The sequence below is a fragment of the Paramacrobiotus metropolitanus genome, unplaced genomic scaffold (genome assembly GCF_019649055.1).
Source record: "Paramacrobiotus metropolitanus isolate TYO unplaced genomic scaffold, Prichtersi_v1.0 Parri_scaffold0000002, whole genome shotgun sequence".
In the NCBI taxonomy this organism is placed as follows: Eukaryota; Metazoa; Tardigrada; class Eutardigrada; order Parachela; family Macrobiotidae; genus Paramacrobiotus; species Paramacrobiotus metropolitanus.
In genome coordinates this window covers 2687189-2703574 of record NW_026570222.1, presented here as the reverse complement: position 1 = coordinate 2703574, position 16386 = coordinate 2687189, and the positions used below count along the sequence as shown (strand labels likewise).

The following is a 16386-nucleotide window of genomic DNA, read 5'->3' as shown; positions in this document are numbered from 1 at the left end:
TACACATTTTTTTGAAAAGTTCACGTAATAATCAACGGTAATGGAAACTGCTTGCATTATTGGTCTTATTAGTTAGGTTAATCGTTTTAGTTAACTCACATGCTCTGTACTTGCACTTAATATTGTTTTCTAAGACGATTCCCGCACGGGTGTATCAAAGTCTTCCAAGAAAACCGATATAAACTCTACTTAACCTGCATCCGTTAAACTGCAACACCTTGTACTGCTGGATACAGTAGCAATGTTTTCCATCTATAAAAATTAGCAATTGCACAACTGCAATTTTTTTCGCGGAATGCGACGATCGGCTGTGTCAGGTAGTGAGCTGTTGCTGGAGGATGTGTGTTGCTAACACCGACCACGTACGTATTGTTGTATTCGTACACCGCCTGCAGCGCTTGTTCCGGTTGTACCGCAGGCAGTAAGTTTACTGGACATCCACAATAAGTAAACGTGTTGTACAGTATATGAAAAACCAAATTGCAAAGGCCACTTATTTGATTGATGCATTTTATTTTGTACACTAAATTAAAGAACCACTGTGTTAACATTGATAAGTTTTGTTCCGGTGCCGTTTTATTGTTTAAGCTGTCCGTCAAATAATGATAAATTTTATGTGAATCGTCACTTCTGCGCACCTTGCAGGAAATGCAAAGAAACGAGCGGATTACCATTTTATTACTGCCATACTTATGCCGGCCTTGTGCGGAAAGTTCTTCGGTTGCCGCTACGAACTGTTGAGTGCACTAGCGAAACACGCTAGACGTCACCAAGACAGAAGTGCACACACACACTTGATATTTTTCGTGAAAGCGAATGTGTTTATGTGTAAACGCTAATATTAATATTGTGCTTAATTTCACTATTATGCACCTTGTCGCGTTAAAAGACACAATGCATCGCGCTAAATTTGGCAGTACTGCTGGCAAATCTGTGCAGGTGTTTACAACAGGTTTCCGATCATGTTGAAGCGTCATACGAAGTACTTGTCTGATGCAGTTTTTGTTGTGATCATTATCTGAAGCTATGAATATTTTGTTGCATCATTTTGACTTATCCGGAAACCTGGCTTAAGTATGGATAATCCGGCATTTATGCGCGAAGATGACCAGGTCGTTGCTGCGCCACACGACAGGAAGCGATCAAAGAAATGGAAAGAAAAAGTCCAGCGAATTCCAGACTTGAGCTTAAAAGGATGTCAGAATCTACGTGTGCAGTTTGTCATAGTGTACGCCGGCGTTTTGCTTTTCTACGGTGAGTATATGTTATTTTATAAGTAAAGTTTACATGCTCCAGTAATACAATTTAGCATGTACAGATAAATATTATAAGCAGCGCATAAAACGATAAATACTGACAAAAGTTGTTTGCATCGCTTAGTTTGATTTTAAATGCATCAGTATTTTTCGAAATCCAGTGATCAGCTTACTTCTGTTGGAATTAGGTTTATTTTTCTTTTGCTGCGCAGTATCAGTATCAACAAAAGTTGATAATCATGTGTTGCACTAGCGCGTGCCATAAAAAGCGTAGCTCAAGTACGGTATAATATGTACTTTCACGAAAATGTTTCGCGGTGTTGTTTAGTTTGATTGCCTTATATGGTGAACATTATCCGTTTAATTAAAGGAATGTCCGTGAGTTATACGAACTCGTCCCTGGTATCCATTGAACGGCGTTTTGATCTCAACACTAAACAAATGGGTGGCATTTTGGCGGCAACGGAACTCGGCCATATCGCTATGGCGATTTTCACGGCCCACTTTTTCGGCAATCGCCACCGTCCGCGCTGGATCTGTTTCGGCACAATACTCATGGGATTCGCGCTCATACTGTTCGCTCTCCCGGAGTGGTTTTTTCCCAGACATCCGCTACCACCGCGAAACGATTGGTGTGAAAAGATTGACGAAAACGGTATCACCAAAGAAAACACGAATAGCAGCAATATAAAATTTTCTAACGGGACGGAGACATCGGCATGCAGTGGTCACTCGTATGGAAGTTCGGCCGGCGCGATCGCGGTTCTGTGTGTGGCTCATATTCTACTCGGGTTTGGCAGTACGTAAATAACTAAGTAATATTTATTAATATTGTCTCGCTGAAGCTGTTATACAATATTGTGCAAGTATTTTATTCCGTATCTAAATATAATTCGTAATTTTGTCTTTAGGTACAACACCATTAGTTTTAGGATTACCCTATTTGGATGACAATATGGCAGCTAAAAACACGCCATTATATTATGGTACCGCCATTGCAAAACTACTGAAAATTTCTGCTGGTAACACCAGTGATTTTAATTAGGCTATGCCTTGTTCGGACGGCTTCTAGGACCGTTGATAGGTTTCGGTCTCGGATCGGTTTGCCTAACTGTATACTATGATTTTTCTCGTAAGTGCAGGTACAACTTTCACATAAATTCTTATGAAATTGTAGTTATTTAATTTTTAAATATAATGTTGATTAAGCGCGCAAATTTCGTGTATACGTAGCAATAATAGCATAGTTGCCGTTTTCTACAGAGAAACCAAGATTCCCTCCGAATGATCCTAGATGGATTTCGGCTTGGTATATCGGTTTTTTTGTGATCGGTATTGGACTTATCGTTTTCGGGGCACTTATGGGGGTGAGTAATTGTTATGCTTCTGACACTGAATACAAAGGACAATTGGAAGGAGTCACGCAGGAATGGTTTCTACTTTACACGTTATGTGTTTTTACTTAATGCTTCTCGTATGGGTGTACTGTAACATATCTCTTCCCGGTAAACGGCATGCCGTTTTAAATCTGTACCTAGTGTCTGTTTCTAGCTATTTCCTGCTGAAATTCCCCCATCTGGACGCAGAAAAAGTCAACAAAAAATATCGGACAACGCTGAGCTTTCAGATATGTCTAAATCCACAACGCATTCCAGCGCCGATCTGGTTGCGGGGGCAGCTGTGACAGAGACGAAAAGCGTCCGACCGCCGGCGCACCAACTGACATCTTTGCATTCGTGGAAAGGTAATTTTATCATATTCAAGGCAGTTTATTACGCTTTGAAATGAATAGCATTACTTTTTAGTTCTGCTGGTTGATTTAAAGCGTCTGTTTACTAATGTGGCCTTCGTCTGTCGCACAAGCAGTATGTTCGTGGACGGAATGACCATTGCAGGTAGATCTGTACATAAAAATTAATGTTTGCGCTTACACACTACGACCAGTAATACTCTGGCAGGTTCTGGTACGGGTTTTTAGTTACTGGTTGGCCACACACGTAGTTGCCGTGTACACATAAGCTGCCACCACATGCATTGAATTCGCTACATTTTTTACCGAGGTATTATGTTAACTCACTTTGTTTACTGTCAAGTTACAATAAATGCGTTTGTTATCCGCCGGTGGATGATCATTGTACTCGTATGTACTATATACAACTTATAATGAGACCACCTCAGGGTACTTAAAACTTTGCTCCCAGGTTTTAGTGACCATTCACGCGCGTTCTATTTAGGCATTTTCAACTACTTCCCGAAGTATTACGCCCAACAATTCCAAATCTCCCAAGCGAGAGCTGCCATTTTTGGAGGTAAATCTTTATGTTGGGATCTGCTTGCTGGTGTTTATTTAATTTGCATCGTATAGAAATACGAGTACAACTTACCTAACAATTGTAAGGCCGGTCGATAACCAAGAAATTTATTAACGCATTTTTTTGCAGAAATTACGCGTACAACCACATCTACTCGTATTAATAAAATATCTACTTAAGTGGAACTGTAGTAAAATGTTTTTGTAACCAATTTAGGATTAGTTCTCGTTATCGCTGTCATTTCCGGAATTATACTGGGAAGTATCATCATCAAAAAGTTTACGCTGCGTCCGCGCACCGTAGCGTTGTCCTTGGTCGTACCTTCCATGATTTTGTGCATTGGGCTATTTATTTCTATCGGCATCGGCTGTGGAATCGGAGAGATGTATGGTCTCCCTTCAATCGAAGAATTCCGCAACGGACATGGAGATTTTGATGTGAATGCTTGTGCAGCTAGCCGGGACTGCGGCTGCAGCAAGATGGATTTCAATGTCCTTTGCGAACCGCAAACAGCAACAATGTTCTTCTCGCCATGTTTCGCTGGATGCATGGGGCCGCCTAACAATAAGGTTCGTATTTCTTTATGATGGCAGCTTATGATTCATGCCTTTTCTTAATAAATGTTAGACTAAAGCACTACTTAAGTGCAAACATTTAGCAGTGTTGCAGTGATAGCACAAAAAATGGCTGCATTGTCCATCACAGTCTTGTTACAGATTACGCTAGGATAATTTATAAACCATTTTTCTAATAATTTAATAATAATAATTCTAATAATTTATAAACCATAAACCAGTTAATTGTTTGCTAACAGATGTGACCTTCGTTTAGACAAAATCCTATGCGAACTGTGGTTGTGCCAAAATCGATTATATTGCCTTGTCCAAAGCTTCGCAGAACTTACCACCAATCAGTCCATCTGCAAGTACGAAAATCCCCGATGTCATGCCAGGGATGTGTATGAAAAACTGCAATGCTCAGCTGATTGGTCTCACCGTGCTCCTGTTCATAGCCGTGTTCTTCGAAGGAATGCCCATGCCTGGGCAGATTATGATACAGTTCCGGTAAGTACGGCATAAGTTGTACTACCTGGAGTATTTGCATATTAAAGTAGCCGACTCTGAGATATGTGTTTTCGCGAGTAAATAGTTAGGTGCGCAAACTGGTCACACTGCAACCGGAACAATCAACGATAACTTTTTTGTATGTAGAGTTGTGGATGTGGACTTGAAAAATCTCTGCGCCGGCGTGACATCGTTATTAGTAGCAGCATTCGGACTGCTTCCCGCTCCGATCTTTGTGGGTGCAATAGTAGATTCCACCTGTCGGCTTTGGAAGACAACTGAATGCGGAGGCCAAGGAGCATGCGTATTTTACGACACAGATCAGTTTCGATGGAAGTTCTTTTTGACTGGTGGATTTCTAAAATTAATTACAGTTATCCTTGACAGCATAGTAAGTTACACCTGTTGCGCAATTACTGTAGAAGTATCTGTAATTATTGCATTCATAGAATACGGACAAATAAAATCCTAAATTAAGTTATTATTAAAATGTACATATACAGACAGCAAATCCAATACATACCATTTACGCGCCAAATTATTGTCACCCGTGATCTTTGAAAATTTTTAGGTGGCGTGGAAGGTATGGGATCTAGAATTTGAACGTTCTGACACTGAGATTGCCAAAGTAACGGAAAGGATTACTCAAGATGTTCATCGACGCTCCTTAGAGAAGGAAGATTTAAAATAAGCACTTCTTGGTTAAACTTGTAAAATATGACATAGGTACGCATCATGCATTCTGCGATTTCTTACCTAAAGAGATGATATTATCTTAATTTTATATGGGGATAGCTAGTTGTAAAATTAGACTAGAGAGTGTATTTTATAAATGTAATATAAATCATCGCGCGATTTGCAGAAGTCTGCATTGCTTTAAATGCAGCTCATAAATAATTTTGATTCCAAAATCGTTTTTCATTACTGTTGACTGAGCTACTGTCTGAAATAAACTTAACGAATGCAATTCGTCAGATATTAGCGCTTAGCCATTTTTTTTTGATTTGCCGTTATAGGGCTGATTGTCCATTCGCCATAACTTATGGCCCATAAGCATACCGTATGCTTGTGGCTAATGGGCGATGAGCAATAGCTAGTATGCTGCACATTTGATAAGTTCATTCTGTGTACGTAATTAATATGGTTGATGAAACTGATTGTGATGCTTCCAATATGATTCATATGATTGATATGATAATCTGCTTTAAGGAACTGAATACAGTAACTTCCACTATCACTGCATGTCGGTTAACTGACCGCCCGGCATTGTATGAAGAACCGTGCCGGAGGTTATACAGCCCTATTGTGCCGGAGGTCCATTGCTTGCCGACGCAGATTTTTCGCACAGACTTTACAGTAGCCGGTGGGCTATTTCTAAATTAAAGATGTATCGGACAAAATTGGCACTTCCGTCTTCTTGTTATATTTTAAATTTATCGGCATGCACAATGTCTTATAGTCTGTCATGCACTGGGACACATGTGCGCAGCGTTCGTACATACTACGTACGTAGGATACAATAATAATATTATGTGTTCCTATGCCCTAGCTTCCAGGGGTAACATGTGAACCGCCAGCGAAGACTAGAATGCTTTCAACTTTATGCGACTGTATATCGACACCTGAGTAATCAAAACACGAAGATGTGGAAATCATAAAAGTACGGTACATGAAGTACCGCCACAAGGCACTAGAATCTGTCAAGGTTCATGATGGAACTAACCAACTTGGGCTACTGTAAACAGACTAACATGATCACCTTCCAGTTCTTGGTTTGTTTTGGCATGCGTGCGAGTATAATACAATCTGGCCAGACTTTATTACCGCCCGCCGGGTCTTGCATTTTTTTGAAAGAGATTACTTGGATCGATCGTGATGGAACTGTTATATTACAATTAGAATAACAATTGAAATAAATGTGGCCGGTTTTTGTATCGTTTTCGTTGCACTGTTTTGTCTTCATTTTTAACTCAGATTTTTACCCTAGTCACCTGTACTTTGTCGAGAATGTATGATGTGTCAGTGTATTGTACATCAGACATTGTATTTCGTCGGCCTCTTTCCTTTTTGTCAATGACAATTTTGCATTAGCGGCGCCACACATATAGTGCATAGCTATCACCTTTCTGTTGCAAAACAAAGGCGCAATTGTTATAATAATAAAGTCGGAAATCATGGAAAGAAATCTATCAACATTGACAGAATCCAGTGTATCGGTAGATACGCGCAAAACATCTCTTGGACAACTCCCATTCAACGGTATCGCTCTCTCAGCTTGCTGTCCGAGTACAATGGAAAAATTAAGAAGCGGAAAAAATGCGCAAGTGGGATTTACGGTTGTATTTGCGGCCATCTTGTTTTCGTATGGTAAGCAGAAACTCATAAATTTACAAAGGTTTTTTCGAGTTTTCTTCAACAAGTATAAATAACCAAAATAAAAAATGACGCTTGTGCAAGAATCAGAGCTCCGACAGCTACGACAACGCCCTCAATGATTATCTGATCTATGAATGCTTATGCACGTCTGAACTTTTTGTCTATGCCTGTCTGAACTTTTCTTCAAACTGCTCAAAGTCGCTTTATAATTAAATAATTTCTGAAAATTACGATGTAGAATGGTTTGATGTTTTTTATACGTTTATCTCTGGCGTTTTTTTTTGCACCACGATAAAATTATTAATATTGTCTTGCGTACAGGCATGTCACTCAGCTACACGAATTCCGTAATAATATCAGTGGAGCGCCGTTTTGGATTAAGCACCAAGGAAATCGGATATATACTTGCTGCTACAGAGATTGGTCATTTGGCAATTGCGGTCTTTGTGGCGCATTTCTTCGGTAACCGGCATCGTCCGCGCTGGATCGCACTGGGCACGGTCACCATGGGATTGTCATTTTTTCTCTTTGCCGCGGTTGAAATAATTTTTCCCAGAGTACCTCATTTATCCATAAACCAGCCGCACAAACTATGTAATCCTTTATCCCAGTCCGGCAATGTAACCGCACAGCCCGCAAGTGCAATGACGTCAGTTGCAGCGCTGTTGAATTCTCAATGCGGTCATTCCAGTAACGACGAAGCTATCGGACCGGTGGCAGTGCTTGCCCTTTCCCATGTTTTAATCGGTTTCGGAAGTAGGGTTGAGTATTTACCATACACTTCCCTGGATATCGTTTTTTTAAACAGTCTTATAATAGATTAAGAGTACATTAGACTGATTAGAGTGATTACGGGTCCTTTTCTACACGTCAGGTGCAACTCCAATGATTTTGGGCTTTCCCTACCTGGATGATAATATTCCTGCAGCAGATCTGCCTGTTTATTACGGTACGCTCACAGTGTTTGAGAATCTTATGCTTAGCGCTCGATATATTGCATGGTGTTCGCTAAAACTGGACGAAAAGATGTGCAGCTTTATCAAAGGATTTACTTGTGCAGGAATCGCATTGTTTGGGAAACTGATCGGACCAGCGACTGGTTACGGCATTGGATCCATTTGTACCACCATTTATTACGATTTTACAAGTAAGAATTACTCAAGCCGCAAAAAAATATCAAAAGAGTTTATAAAAAGATATAAACACCATTGCCGTAACCGCCTTGAAAAAACTGAAAGGTCAAGTCATAAACACCTGCAGTATTTTGCCTGCAGTATTTTTGGGTATAACTTTCAGAGCCACATTTCAGTCCGGCTGATCCCCGGTGGATTTCCGCTTGGTATATCGGCTTTATCGTTGCTGCAGTTGCTCTCATTATCCCTGGAATACTCATTGCGGTATTATTTTGTCTTTTCCATACGAATATCATTAAACTGTTTATGTTGATTGTGGATATATACTGGATACGATCGTCTTGCGGCATTCATACCTAAATCATTATTATTCGCCCATCCAGATCTTCCCAAAGACCATTAGTACCACCAAGAGAAGAAGGCGCTCGCTGAAGCGCTCGAAGACAGAGAACATAACACTCTGGGAAATCGCCAACGTCGAAGCTGTCGAGCATAATGGAAACTTATATAAAGCTGATAACGGCGCAACACCGGTGTTTGCTCTAAGCTCGTGGAAAAGTACAAAAATTTCGCGCCAAATTTGAAATTTCATTATAAAATAAGCGTTTATTTCCTGTAACACTTGAATAACTTGTGCAACCTGTTTCCTTAAAGAGTTACTAGCGGATCTCCGGCGGTTGGTTTCAAACTTGGCCTTCGTGTGCAGAACAAGCAGTATGTTTATCGATGGAATGATCATTGGAGGTGAAACGAAAGCGTATACGATTGCAAAAAGTTGCAAATTAATTTTTTGTATGTGACCTTTGACGACCATGTTTGTTGTAGGATTTCTGCATTACATCCCAAAATATTTTGCTCAACAGTTTAATGCTACACAGTCGCAGGCAGCATTAAATGGAGGTGCGCTTATTCTGTCTCTAAAAGAGTGGTTCGAGAACTCCGTAACATACGTTGCGACAAAGAACGTTTTGATTCAATTTGCAGGTCTGCCCATTGTCATAGCAGTCAGCTGTGGAATATTGGCTGGCAGCGCTCTAACGAAGCGCTTCAGCTTTCTGCCGCGACATGTTGCCCTATCTCTCGTCATTCCTAATTTGATTCTGTCAATTGGATTATTTGTTGCCATCGGAATCCAGTGTGCACCAATGGAAATTTATACTGGGGATAGCGTTACTAAAAATATATATGACGGAGACTTCCAGCTAACATGCCCGGCGAATAACGAGTGCAACTGTGATATTCGACAGTTTAGTCCTGTGTGTCATCCGTCCAGTGGGGTCAGCTTCTATTCGCCGTGTTTCGCTGGATGTCGTGAAAACGGCACACTCAGTCCAATAGAAAAGGTTCGGAATGTCTTGACTTCAGCATTACTTATATGTACGGCTATATTCAGTGTGGATGCAGCCGTTTCAATGTGGTCAAAATTTTAGAAAATGCGGTATCGAAATTGCAAGTGTCTGAATGCGTTCAATCTCAATCACGGACAAGGCCCCGATTCGACTACGCATCAGAATGTTGTTAACCATTCTAATGTGTCACCTTTGTCGGAACTTAAGGATGGCCTATGCAGCAAAAACTGCCAGAAACAAATGAACGGGCTTACCGCACTTCTGGTTATATCAGTATTTTGCTACGGCATTGCCATGCCTGGACAAGTTATTCTACAATTCCGGTAATACACAGGATACTCATGGTGATTACGTAACGTTTATACATAGTCTCATAGTCTGGTAAAGCTGCATGCCAGTCACATCACAGTAATCACACTTCATCGCTTTAATGTGCGCTTGACAGTAAACAAGTGACCTTTTGACTTTCTGTAGAGTAGCTGATCGAATGTTTCGAACGATTAAAACATGGTATTTTGCGTGCTCTTCTCCACAATGCAGCAATTTGTTTCAGAGTTGTAGATTTGGATCTCAAGAATTTATGCGCCGGGGTAACCTCGCTAACCGTCGCGGCTTTTGGACTACTCCCGTCTCCCATATTCGTTGGCGCCATAGTGGATTCCACGTGCAGCTTGTGGCAGACCACGGCCTGTGGCAACAAAGGAGCGTGTCTATTGTATGACACGGATCAATTTCGGTGGAAATTCTTCTTGGCAGCTGGTTGTTTAAAATTCTTGACGGTGGTCTTAGATAGCATGGTAAGTGAAAGAGAGTTATAATACTAAAACATCTTGAAATTTAAATCGTTATGTAATTCTGCACATTCAACAGGTTGCATGGAAAGTGTGGAAGTACGCTTCTGATCGCTCGAGTAATAAAACGGATAACAACATCAGCAGCACGCAGACCAAAACAGCCAACAGAAGCATTCGCATCGATCAGGATGGAAATACAACAACAACAAGTGTACAATGAAAATGATAAATTCGTGTAAATTTAATAGACGATGGTAAAACATCAAATACTGCACACGGCTGTGTCTTTTTTGTTTTTTCTGACTAAATCAACCAGCAAGTGGGTGTAAAATGAATACAGCATGATGCAGGGCATACAGAAAACCGTAACAAACAATACTGTCAAAAAGGGTCCAAGACGACCGATTACGAACTGCTGTCACCATTGAGACACTTCCAGAATGATGAAAAGGTAAGTCCCAAGAACGCCAAGAACCTGCAAAATATTTCAAAGTGTCTCAGACTTATTCAGTTGCCAGTATCTGAAGGCGGACGGCATACCACTAAGAAAATATTTTTGTCCAAAACAGCAATGCTCCATAAAGTAAGAGCTGGCGGGAAGTCTTTTATTAAGTTTGCCCTCTTTTTCAGCATTCTTTTAAATTTGCTTTCGGTGTCTTCACAGCCAATAAAAAACGATATTTCTTTCACCGCTTTTTCAGCCTGAAACAGATGTTCATAAAGGTCAATTTTTGTCGACCGGAGCGCAGCATGAGCGCAGTATGGGTAGACTACGTAGTACGTAGAGCTCTGTATGTAAAAGTTATGGAAACATTATTATGGATATATGATAGGTACTTCATTACTCCGATTTATGAAGGTTGGTAAGTTCAATGAGTCAACGGTGACAGGGCACTCTGTTCGCTCCGTTCGACCAGTGCGCGCAAACATGGATTTTCTTACAATTGTTAGTTGGTGGTGTTTTTACTTGATGTCGTAATGTTTGTGTTGTTTACCTGTTGCTTCAAATAGGCAGAAGTCACAATTGGGCCAAAGAGAACAATAACCATCCACACGAGGTCAAAGCCGCAAACAAGATTAGATAACAGTGATGATCTGATTGTATTGTAGGCTAGAATGTCCGCAGCGTCCGAGCCATTGAACAAATGGGCAAAAATAAAAACGGTCATAGCCAAGTCAAACGGCACGGTGACCAAAAGTAACGGCGATAAAATTTTATCGGCTTTGGCGACCGCTGTCGAGAGCGTAAAATGATTGGACAAAATCAGTCGTATTTCAACTTCCTTTTGGTCACTTTGTTCACTTGCGTACAGGCAACTTCTTGCACGAAATGCTCTTTTCAATCGGGTGTAGTAGATGGAAAACTGCAGTCCCGCTGTGGATGTCAGCAAAATGACCATTATGAAGAATATTAGTCTTATATGCATCGCCGAAACTCGCGCAAACAATAAAAAGAAAGAGTATGCTGCTTCGGTGCTCCAGTAGTATGTCGGCGTTGAATTTGAAATACCACGGGGATCAGTGATTACGTGAACGAGGACAAAAACCCCGCTCGATAGAAAGTACCCCGCAAAAAATACCGTTAATATGGCTAACATTGATGTCACCACCATCAGACGATTTTTCCATGGCTGTTCGACAAAGACGTCTTTACATAACAGCGACAGCAATCGAAACACTTTGTCGAGTTTTCGTGTTTTGTGGCACGCTAACGGAATCAGCACAGCCACGGATGACCGAAAACAGACCATGGTGGCTAAGCGTAATTCCGCGGCTAAACCGGTTGGGTTTTCCCAGTCGAATCGATGGATTAACATAATCGTCAGACGATCCAATGCGGCTAAAATCATCAAGATGAACAGTGTAGCGGCAGGAATCCACGATACAGCACTTCTTATTTTGGAGCACAGAGTTGTGGCGGTCTGTGGGCTGCCACCCGTGGCAGACCACGGATACAGTCCGGCCAGTGTTAACCAAATGGAATAACGCTTAAATTGTTTATACAACGAATTGCGGTGTGGCTGCGAAGTGGACGTAGCGACCAAAGATCCATCGCTCCGCGAAATCACATCGTAACTCATTTTCAGAATTGTTTAAATTTGTGTACGAGTACAGGCAATTTCCGTTTAGAGCATGTACGTAAGTATATTGTTCCGATCAAATTTAGGGTGATGGATTCGCAATCCAAACACAAAGACCCTTTACCTTTTCGCATACTAAATAAGCATATTCTGTGTGCAATGCATATAATTATGGAGAACAGTAGTTTTTAGCGGTCTTTACCCTTTTAACGTGAACAATGTAATCTAGTTTGTAAAACACATGTTATCTCTAATTATGTTTGACCAGTCGAAATGCCGGTAAACATAGCTGCAGTCTCATCGTCGGCAGTAATCTTTGCACTGCAGGTCGACCTATGAAGTTATAATTATTGTACAGGTAAATGTACTCTATCGCAGATCGAAGGCAAATACTGAAATTTCTGCTGGAATTTTACGATCATAAGTAACTCACAATCAGCAAAAGGCTGTTACCCCAAACTCCAATACAAGCAGGCGGCAAACTTATAAGCAAGCGCTGCGTGATTGAGAACTCTAGTGATACACATTGAGTTGTTAAGTCTGCTATTACTCGTATTATACGAGTATGATGATGTATCCTTATGTTGCATGAATAGCGGTAGAAGCACAATTATATCCAGTACAGGTGGGAACCGGGATACTATAGCTATACGAACTGCGAAGTATCCCGGTGTCGATCTGGAATTTTCTGGCGAAGTGCGACACAACTATTAAACTGAGAGTGCGCAGTAATGGTAGCGAAGTTACCGTCCGATCTAAAATTATTCACCGTATGTCAGTACGACGCGTATTAAGATCGCGATTTTTAAAAATTATACACGATAACCTTTATACATGGTTATGCTAATGCAGGACGCTTCTTTCGCCACTGCCAAGTGGATTTGCGATATATCCATTTTGCGCATTTAAATATTGTTTTGCATGCCGCCTACAGAGTGACCTTTTTAATCAGAAAAGTTGTGTAATCACTGTGGCTTAGGCAAGCTTAAAGTAATGTTTTCGAATACCATGCACCTATTCCAAGCTGCAGAAACTCAGTATTTTTATTAATTAAATTAAAAATAAGTATGAGACTGAATTAGTATTTTCAAGGTGTTCATTTCAGCTTTCAGAAACTTATTGCAGATATGTACAGAGTACGTAAGTAACAAAACAACAAGACCGACTAATATTATTAAAATTAATGGAAAGTTTATCCAGTAGAACGCAATTTCTTGTATGGAACTCCCACCCGGTATGCGCCTGGTGGACTCAGTTACGTTATCACAAGAAATACGTTGCATGTTGACGGATACGAATACCTGATAAGTACGAGTACTTAACTTCAAATTCATCATCCTGGATTGTCCGGACGTTTTCAAAATCATCGGAAAACATGTGTCGAAGTTCCAGAATATTGTTTTGATAATATTCCTTTACGCCTTTATGAATAAACTGAAGTTCCAGAAATGTTTCTATCTTCTGCACGTGGTTTGTTTGCTATTTCCGTAGAAGACAAGGTGTTAGTTTGCTTTGCTTCCAGCAAACTTGACAGGTGTTTACAGTAAATTCTTCCTTTTATTCTCCCAGTATTTTCGCATTTGTAGCGCGCTGTTTAATGGACTTACGGTATATACTTTGTATATTATAGGTTTCTAATCATCCAAAACAATGGAAGTAATCGGGATGAGGTGAACGCAGTTTCCCAGGGACCAAAATCCGACTCCTTTCACCCAGCCGCTCACAACATCGGTCTCGCCAGCCGGTACATTGCATGGGGGTTGTTTTCTTGCTGAATGAGAATGATATTAATTTGTTTTCCATAATTTTAGCCTCGATCTGGTTGACGGAAAATGGCTTTCGGCAGTTTGCCTCTCGAAAGATGGCCACTTTTTAGCCACTGCGGACAACAGCAAAGTTTTACGCGTCTACCGTCTTCCTTCTGCGCCTGCGCTTACCGATGGCGATGCACAAATGGTTCATTCGTGGTACGGTTCGCAGCCATTTTTTGAGAACAAAATACCCAAAGTAGTCATATAAGTACATTAAATGAACTGAAATTTTGTAGAATTTTTGGTCTGGAAACTTTTTGCTGTCAGAATTTTATCTTGTCGAAGTTAAAATTTCGATGAAACGCTGAACATTATTGCACTACAATAATTACAATACAATAACACTACTTAGTATTACAGTACAATTTTTATAATTATTAAATTTTAGTTTCCGGAAAATGATAAAAGAGCTGTAGGATATGGTAAATCAGAACACGCTCTCCCCAGTTTATTTTATTTGCCTCTGCTGATTTTTTCCATTTTTTAAGTAATCAGTGAACATCCAAACTGCTCGTTTTTTCACTGCTGCTTCGTTTTATTTAATTTATTCAAGATCCATAATTTGGTTACTGTATGCCGACGCATCTCATAGCAGAAACATTTTATAACCGCAATCAGATGTCCCCAATCTTTTAAAAGAGCCTTCTTACCATTGCTGTTTGTTTGTTCCAGGCATCTTGCAAAGCGAACTATGGCGATGACGTTTGTCGCCGATAATTCCGGTATCGTTGTGGCCGATAAATTGGGCGATGCCTACTATTATCCCTTTGATCAAGATGTAGCGAAGCATCAAACTCCCATTCTGGGACATATATCGGTTTTGACGGATGTGGTGAGCTGCTCGTATGAATTGGATAAACACTTACTGAGTCTGCAAAAAGCCTTCTTAGTGTTGGAAAGCTTCGACAATTTAATTGTGACTGTGATTTAGGTTGTTACCAGAGATAAACGCTTTATTCTCACCGCGGACCGTGACGAAAAGATTCGTGTTTCTCATTTTCCGTTGGCTGATGATATTCAGGCTTTCTGTCTAGGACATACGGAGTGAGTAAATTTTTAGAGTAGTTATATTCTGACGAAAACCTTGTTAAATGATAGGAAGGTGCGGTTTGCTGGAATTTTTTTGCGGGAATAGGTTCGTCAGCAAGATAACCGTGCCTTGGCAGGATCGCCCGATTGTGATTTCGGGATCTGGGGTACGTAACGTATTGTTAAAATCGAAATATGATGAAACATTATTTCTTGCGGCTTGCTTTGCTATCGAGATGACATTTTATGTGTCAATCTTATCTTTCAAGCTGGTGCAGCGCGAGGTGAATGGCTCATAATTATACGAATTTTTATCTTGTATATGATCTACCATAATCAACGATGAATTCACTGGCCGTTGTTTGTAGGACAGATCCGTGCGCGCCTTCAACTTTCTTACGGGTGCGGATCTGGGGAATATTTCTCTTTTGGAAGACTCTGATACCACTCCTACTTATGTGACGTCGTTGGAATATTCTAACGACCATGAAGTATTCTTTGTTTCTTTTTTTGGGTATGAAGTTTTAATTAATTGTGAAGTGTGTGTTTTCATAACTTACGTACGTTTGGGATAATTTATGGTTGAAATTAATTGGAATGTTTTGGTTTGGTAAATAATGAAGGAGTTGGCTTTTCAATTATGTTCCGTATTGACATTTTCTTTTTTTTTATATAGCATGAACAGGATATTTGGGATTCGTGTGGATATTGACACAGAAGCCTCCAGCGTCGCTTTTCGGAAGGCAGTGGACATTCCTATAACGCATGGAAATAATCCGCTGCCAATTCGCAGTTTGTGCATAGTGGGAACCATCTTGGTCGTAATATGCAATGATGCAGAAATACCATTGCGGATATATCCAGATGTTTTTGCTTTGATCTCTTCGAACCAAGAATCGGGTGATGATTTGAAATCAGCAGTAAGTTATTGCTTCGAAAAATCTACACAAGTTTCTTTCGTTCAGTCCTATACTGTAATTAAAAACAATCGCGTTGATTTATAGTGCACGGGGGTTACAGAAGAGCTTAAATCACTGATTCGGACAGCAGGAGACGAAAAACGACTAGACAGTGTGTTTTTTGACTCACTTGGACAGTTTTTTAATGAGGCGCAAGCCGAACCGTTTGTTGATGGTGACGATGTTAGCAGTAAGAAATTACGGACGACTGAAAGCGTATAA

General features: G+C 40.4%; 4 protein-coding genes across 4 annotated transcripts; 3 read left to right on the top strand and 1 right to left on the bottom strand.

Moving 5' to 3' along the window:
• Window positions 1-488: 488 nt before the first annotated feature.
• LOC129588327 (solute carrier organic anion transporter family member 5A1-like) lies at window positions 489-5593 on the top strand. The gene is made up of 12 exons (XM_055482503.1): window positions 489-1254; window positions 1627-2055; window positions 2168-2242; window positions 2302-2388; window positions 2520-2623; window positions 2808-3000; window positions 3062-3151; window positions 3491-3565; window positions 3785-4137; window positions 4400-4632; window positions 4780-5023; window positions 5204-5593. Exons 1-12 carry the CDS (start codon window positions 1077-1079, stop codon window positions 5321-5323), a joined length of 2181 nt encoding a protein of 726 aa, XP_055338478.1. The 5' UTR covers window positions 489-1076; the 3' UTR covers window positions 5324-5593.
• Window positions 5594-6469: 876 nt separating this feature from the next.
• LOC129588321 (solute carrier organic anion transporter family member 74D-like) lies at window positions 6470-10876 on the top strand. The gene is made up of 12 exons (XM_055482489.1): window positions 6470-6999; window positions 7330-7764; window positions 7883-7957; window positions 8069-8155; window positions 8305-8405; window positions 8525-8699; window positions 8796-8885; window positions 8967-9041; window positions 9126-9484; window positions 9572-9813; window positions 10044-10287; window positions 10361-10876. The coding sequence occupies exons 1-12, from the start codon at window positions 6807-6809 to the stop codon at window positions 10502-10504; spliced, it is 2220 nt and encodes a 739-aa protein (XP_055338464.1). The 5' UTR covers window positions 6470-6806; the 3' UTR covers window positions 10505-10876.
• On the bottom strand, window positions 10375-12505 carry LOC129588344 (uncharacterized). Its single transcript, XM_055482526.1, has 3 exons — window positions 11280-12505; window positions 10825-10986; window positions 10375-10759 (listed from the first exon to the last, which is right to left on the bottom strand). Exons 1-3 carry the CDS (start codon window positions 12363-12365, stop codon window positions 10703-10705), a joined length of 1305 nt encoding a protein of 434 aa, XP_055338501.1. The 5' UTR covers window positions 12366-12505; the 3' UTR covers window positions 10375-10702.
• Window positions 12506-14867: 2362 nt separating this feature from the next.
• On the top strand, window positions 14868-16386 carry LOC129589190 (uncharacterized). The gene is made up of 6 exons (XM_055483765.1): window positions 14868-15008; window positions 15108-15220; window positions 15312-15372; window positions 15574-15719; window positions 15882-16125; window positions 16210-16386. The coding sequence occupies exons 1-6, from the start codon at window positions 14868-14870 to the stop codon at window positions 16384-16386; spliced, it is 882 nt and encodes a 293-aa protein (XP_055339740.1).

What these genes read in the sequence shown, in the direction of transcription:
- LOC129588321 (XM_055482489.1), top strand. Translation starts at nt 6,807, where the DNA reads ATGGAAAGAAATCTATCAACATTGACAGAATCCAGTGTATCGGTAGAT. An exon ending in GGCCATCTTGTTTTCGTATG is followed by an intron (nt 7,000 to 7,329) that starts GTAAGCAGAAAC and finishes TCTTGCGTACAG; the next exon opens with GCATGTCACTCAGCTACACG. An exon ending in CGATGGAATGATCATTGGAG is followed by an intron (nt 8,886 to 8,966) that starts GTGAAACGAAAG and finishes TGTTTGTTGTAG; the next exon opens with GATTTCTGCATTACATCCCA.
- LOC129588344 (XM_055482526.1), bottom strand. Translation starts at nt 12,365, where the DNA reads ATGAGTTACGATGTGATTTCGCGGAGCGATGGATCTTTGGTCGCTACG. An exon ending in CTGCCTATTTGAAGCAACAG is followed by an intron (nt 10,987 to 11,279) that starts GTAAACAACACA and finishes CATCTGTTTCAG; the next exon opens with GCTGAAAAAGCGGTGAAAGA. An exon ending in ACAAAAATATTTTCTTAGTG is followed by an intron (nt 10,760 to 10,824) that starts GTATGCCGTCCG and finishes AATATTTTGCAG; the next exon opens with GTTCTTGGCGTTCTTGGGAC.
- LOC129589190 (XM_055483765.1), top strand. Translation starts at nt 14,868, where the DNA reads ATGGCGATGACGTTTGTCGCCGATAATTCCGGTATCGTTGTGGCCGAT. An exon ending in TATCGGTTTTGACGGATGTG is followed by an intron (nt 15,009 to 15,107) that starts GTGAGCTGCTCG and finishes ACTGTGATTTAG; the next exon opens with GTTGTTACCAGAGATAAACG. An exon ending in TTCTTTGTTTCTTTTTTTGG is followed by an intron (nt 15,720 to 15,881) that starts GTATGAAGTTTT and finishes TTTTTTATATAG; the next exon opens with CATGAACAGGATATTTGGGA.
- LOC129588327 (XM_055482503.1), top strand. Translation starts at nt 1,077, where the DNA reads ATGGATAATCCGGCATTTATGCGCGAAGATGACCAGGTCGTTGCTGCG. An exon ending in TGTATACTATGATTTTTCTC is followed by an intron (nt 2,389 to 2,519) that starts GTAAGTGCAGGT and finishes CGTTTTCTACAG; the next exon opens with AGAAACCAAGATTCCCTCCG. An exon ending in CAGATTATGATACAGTTCCG is followed by an intron (nt 4,633 to 4,779) that starts GTAAGTACGGCA and finishes TTTTGTATGTAG; the next exon opens with AGTTGTGGATGTGGACTTGA.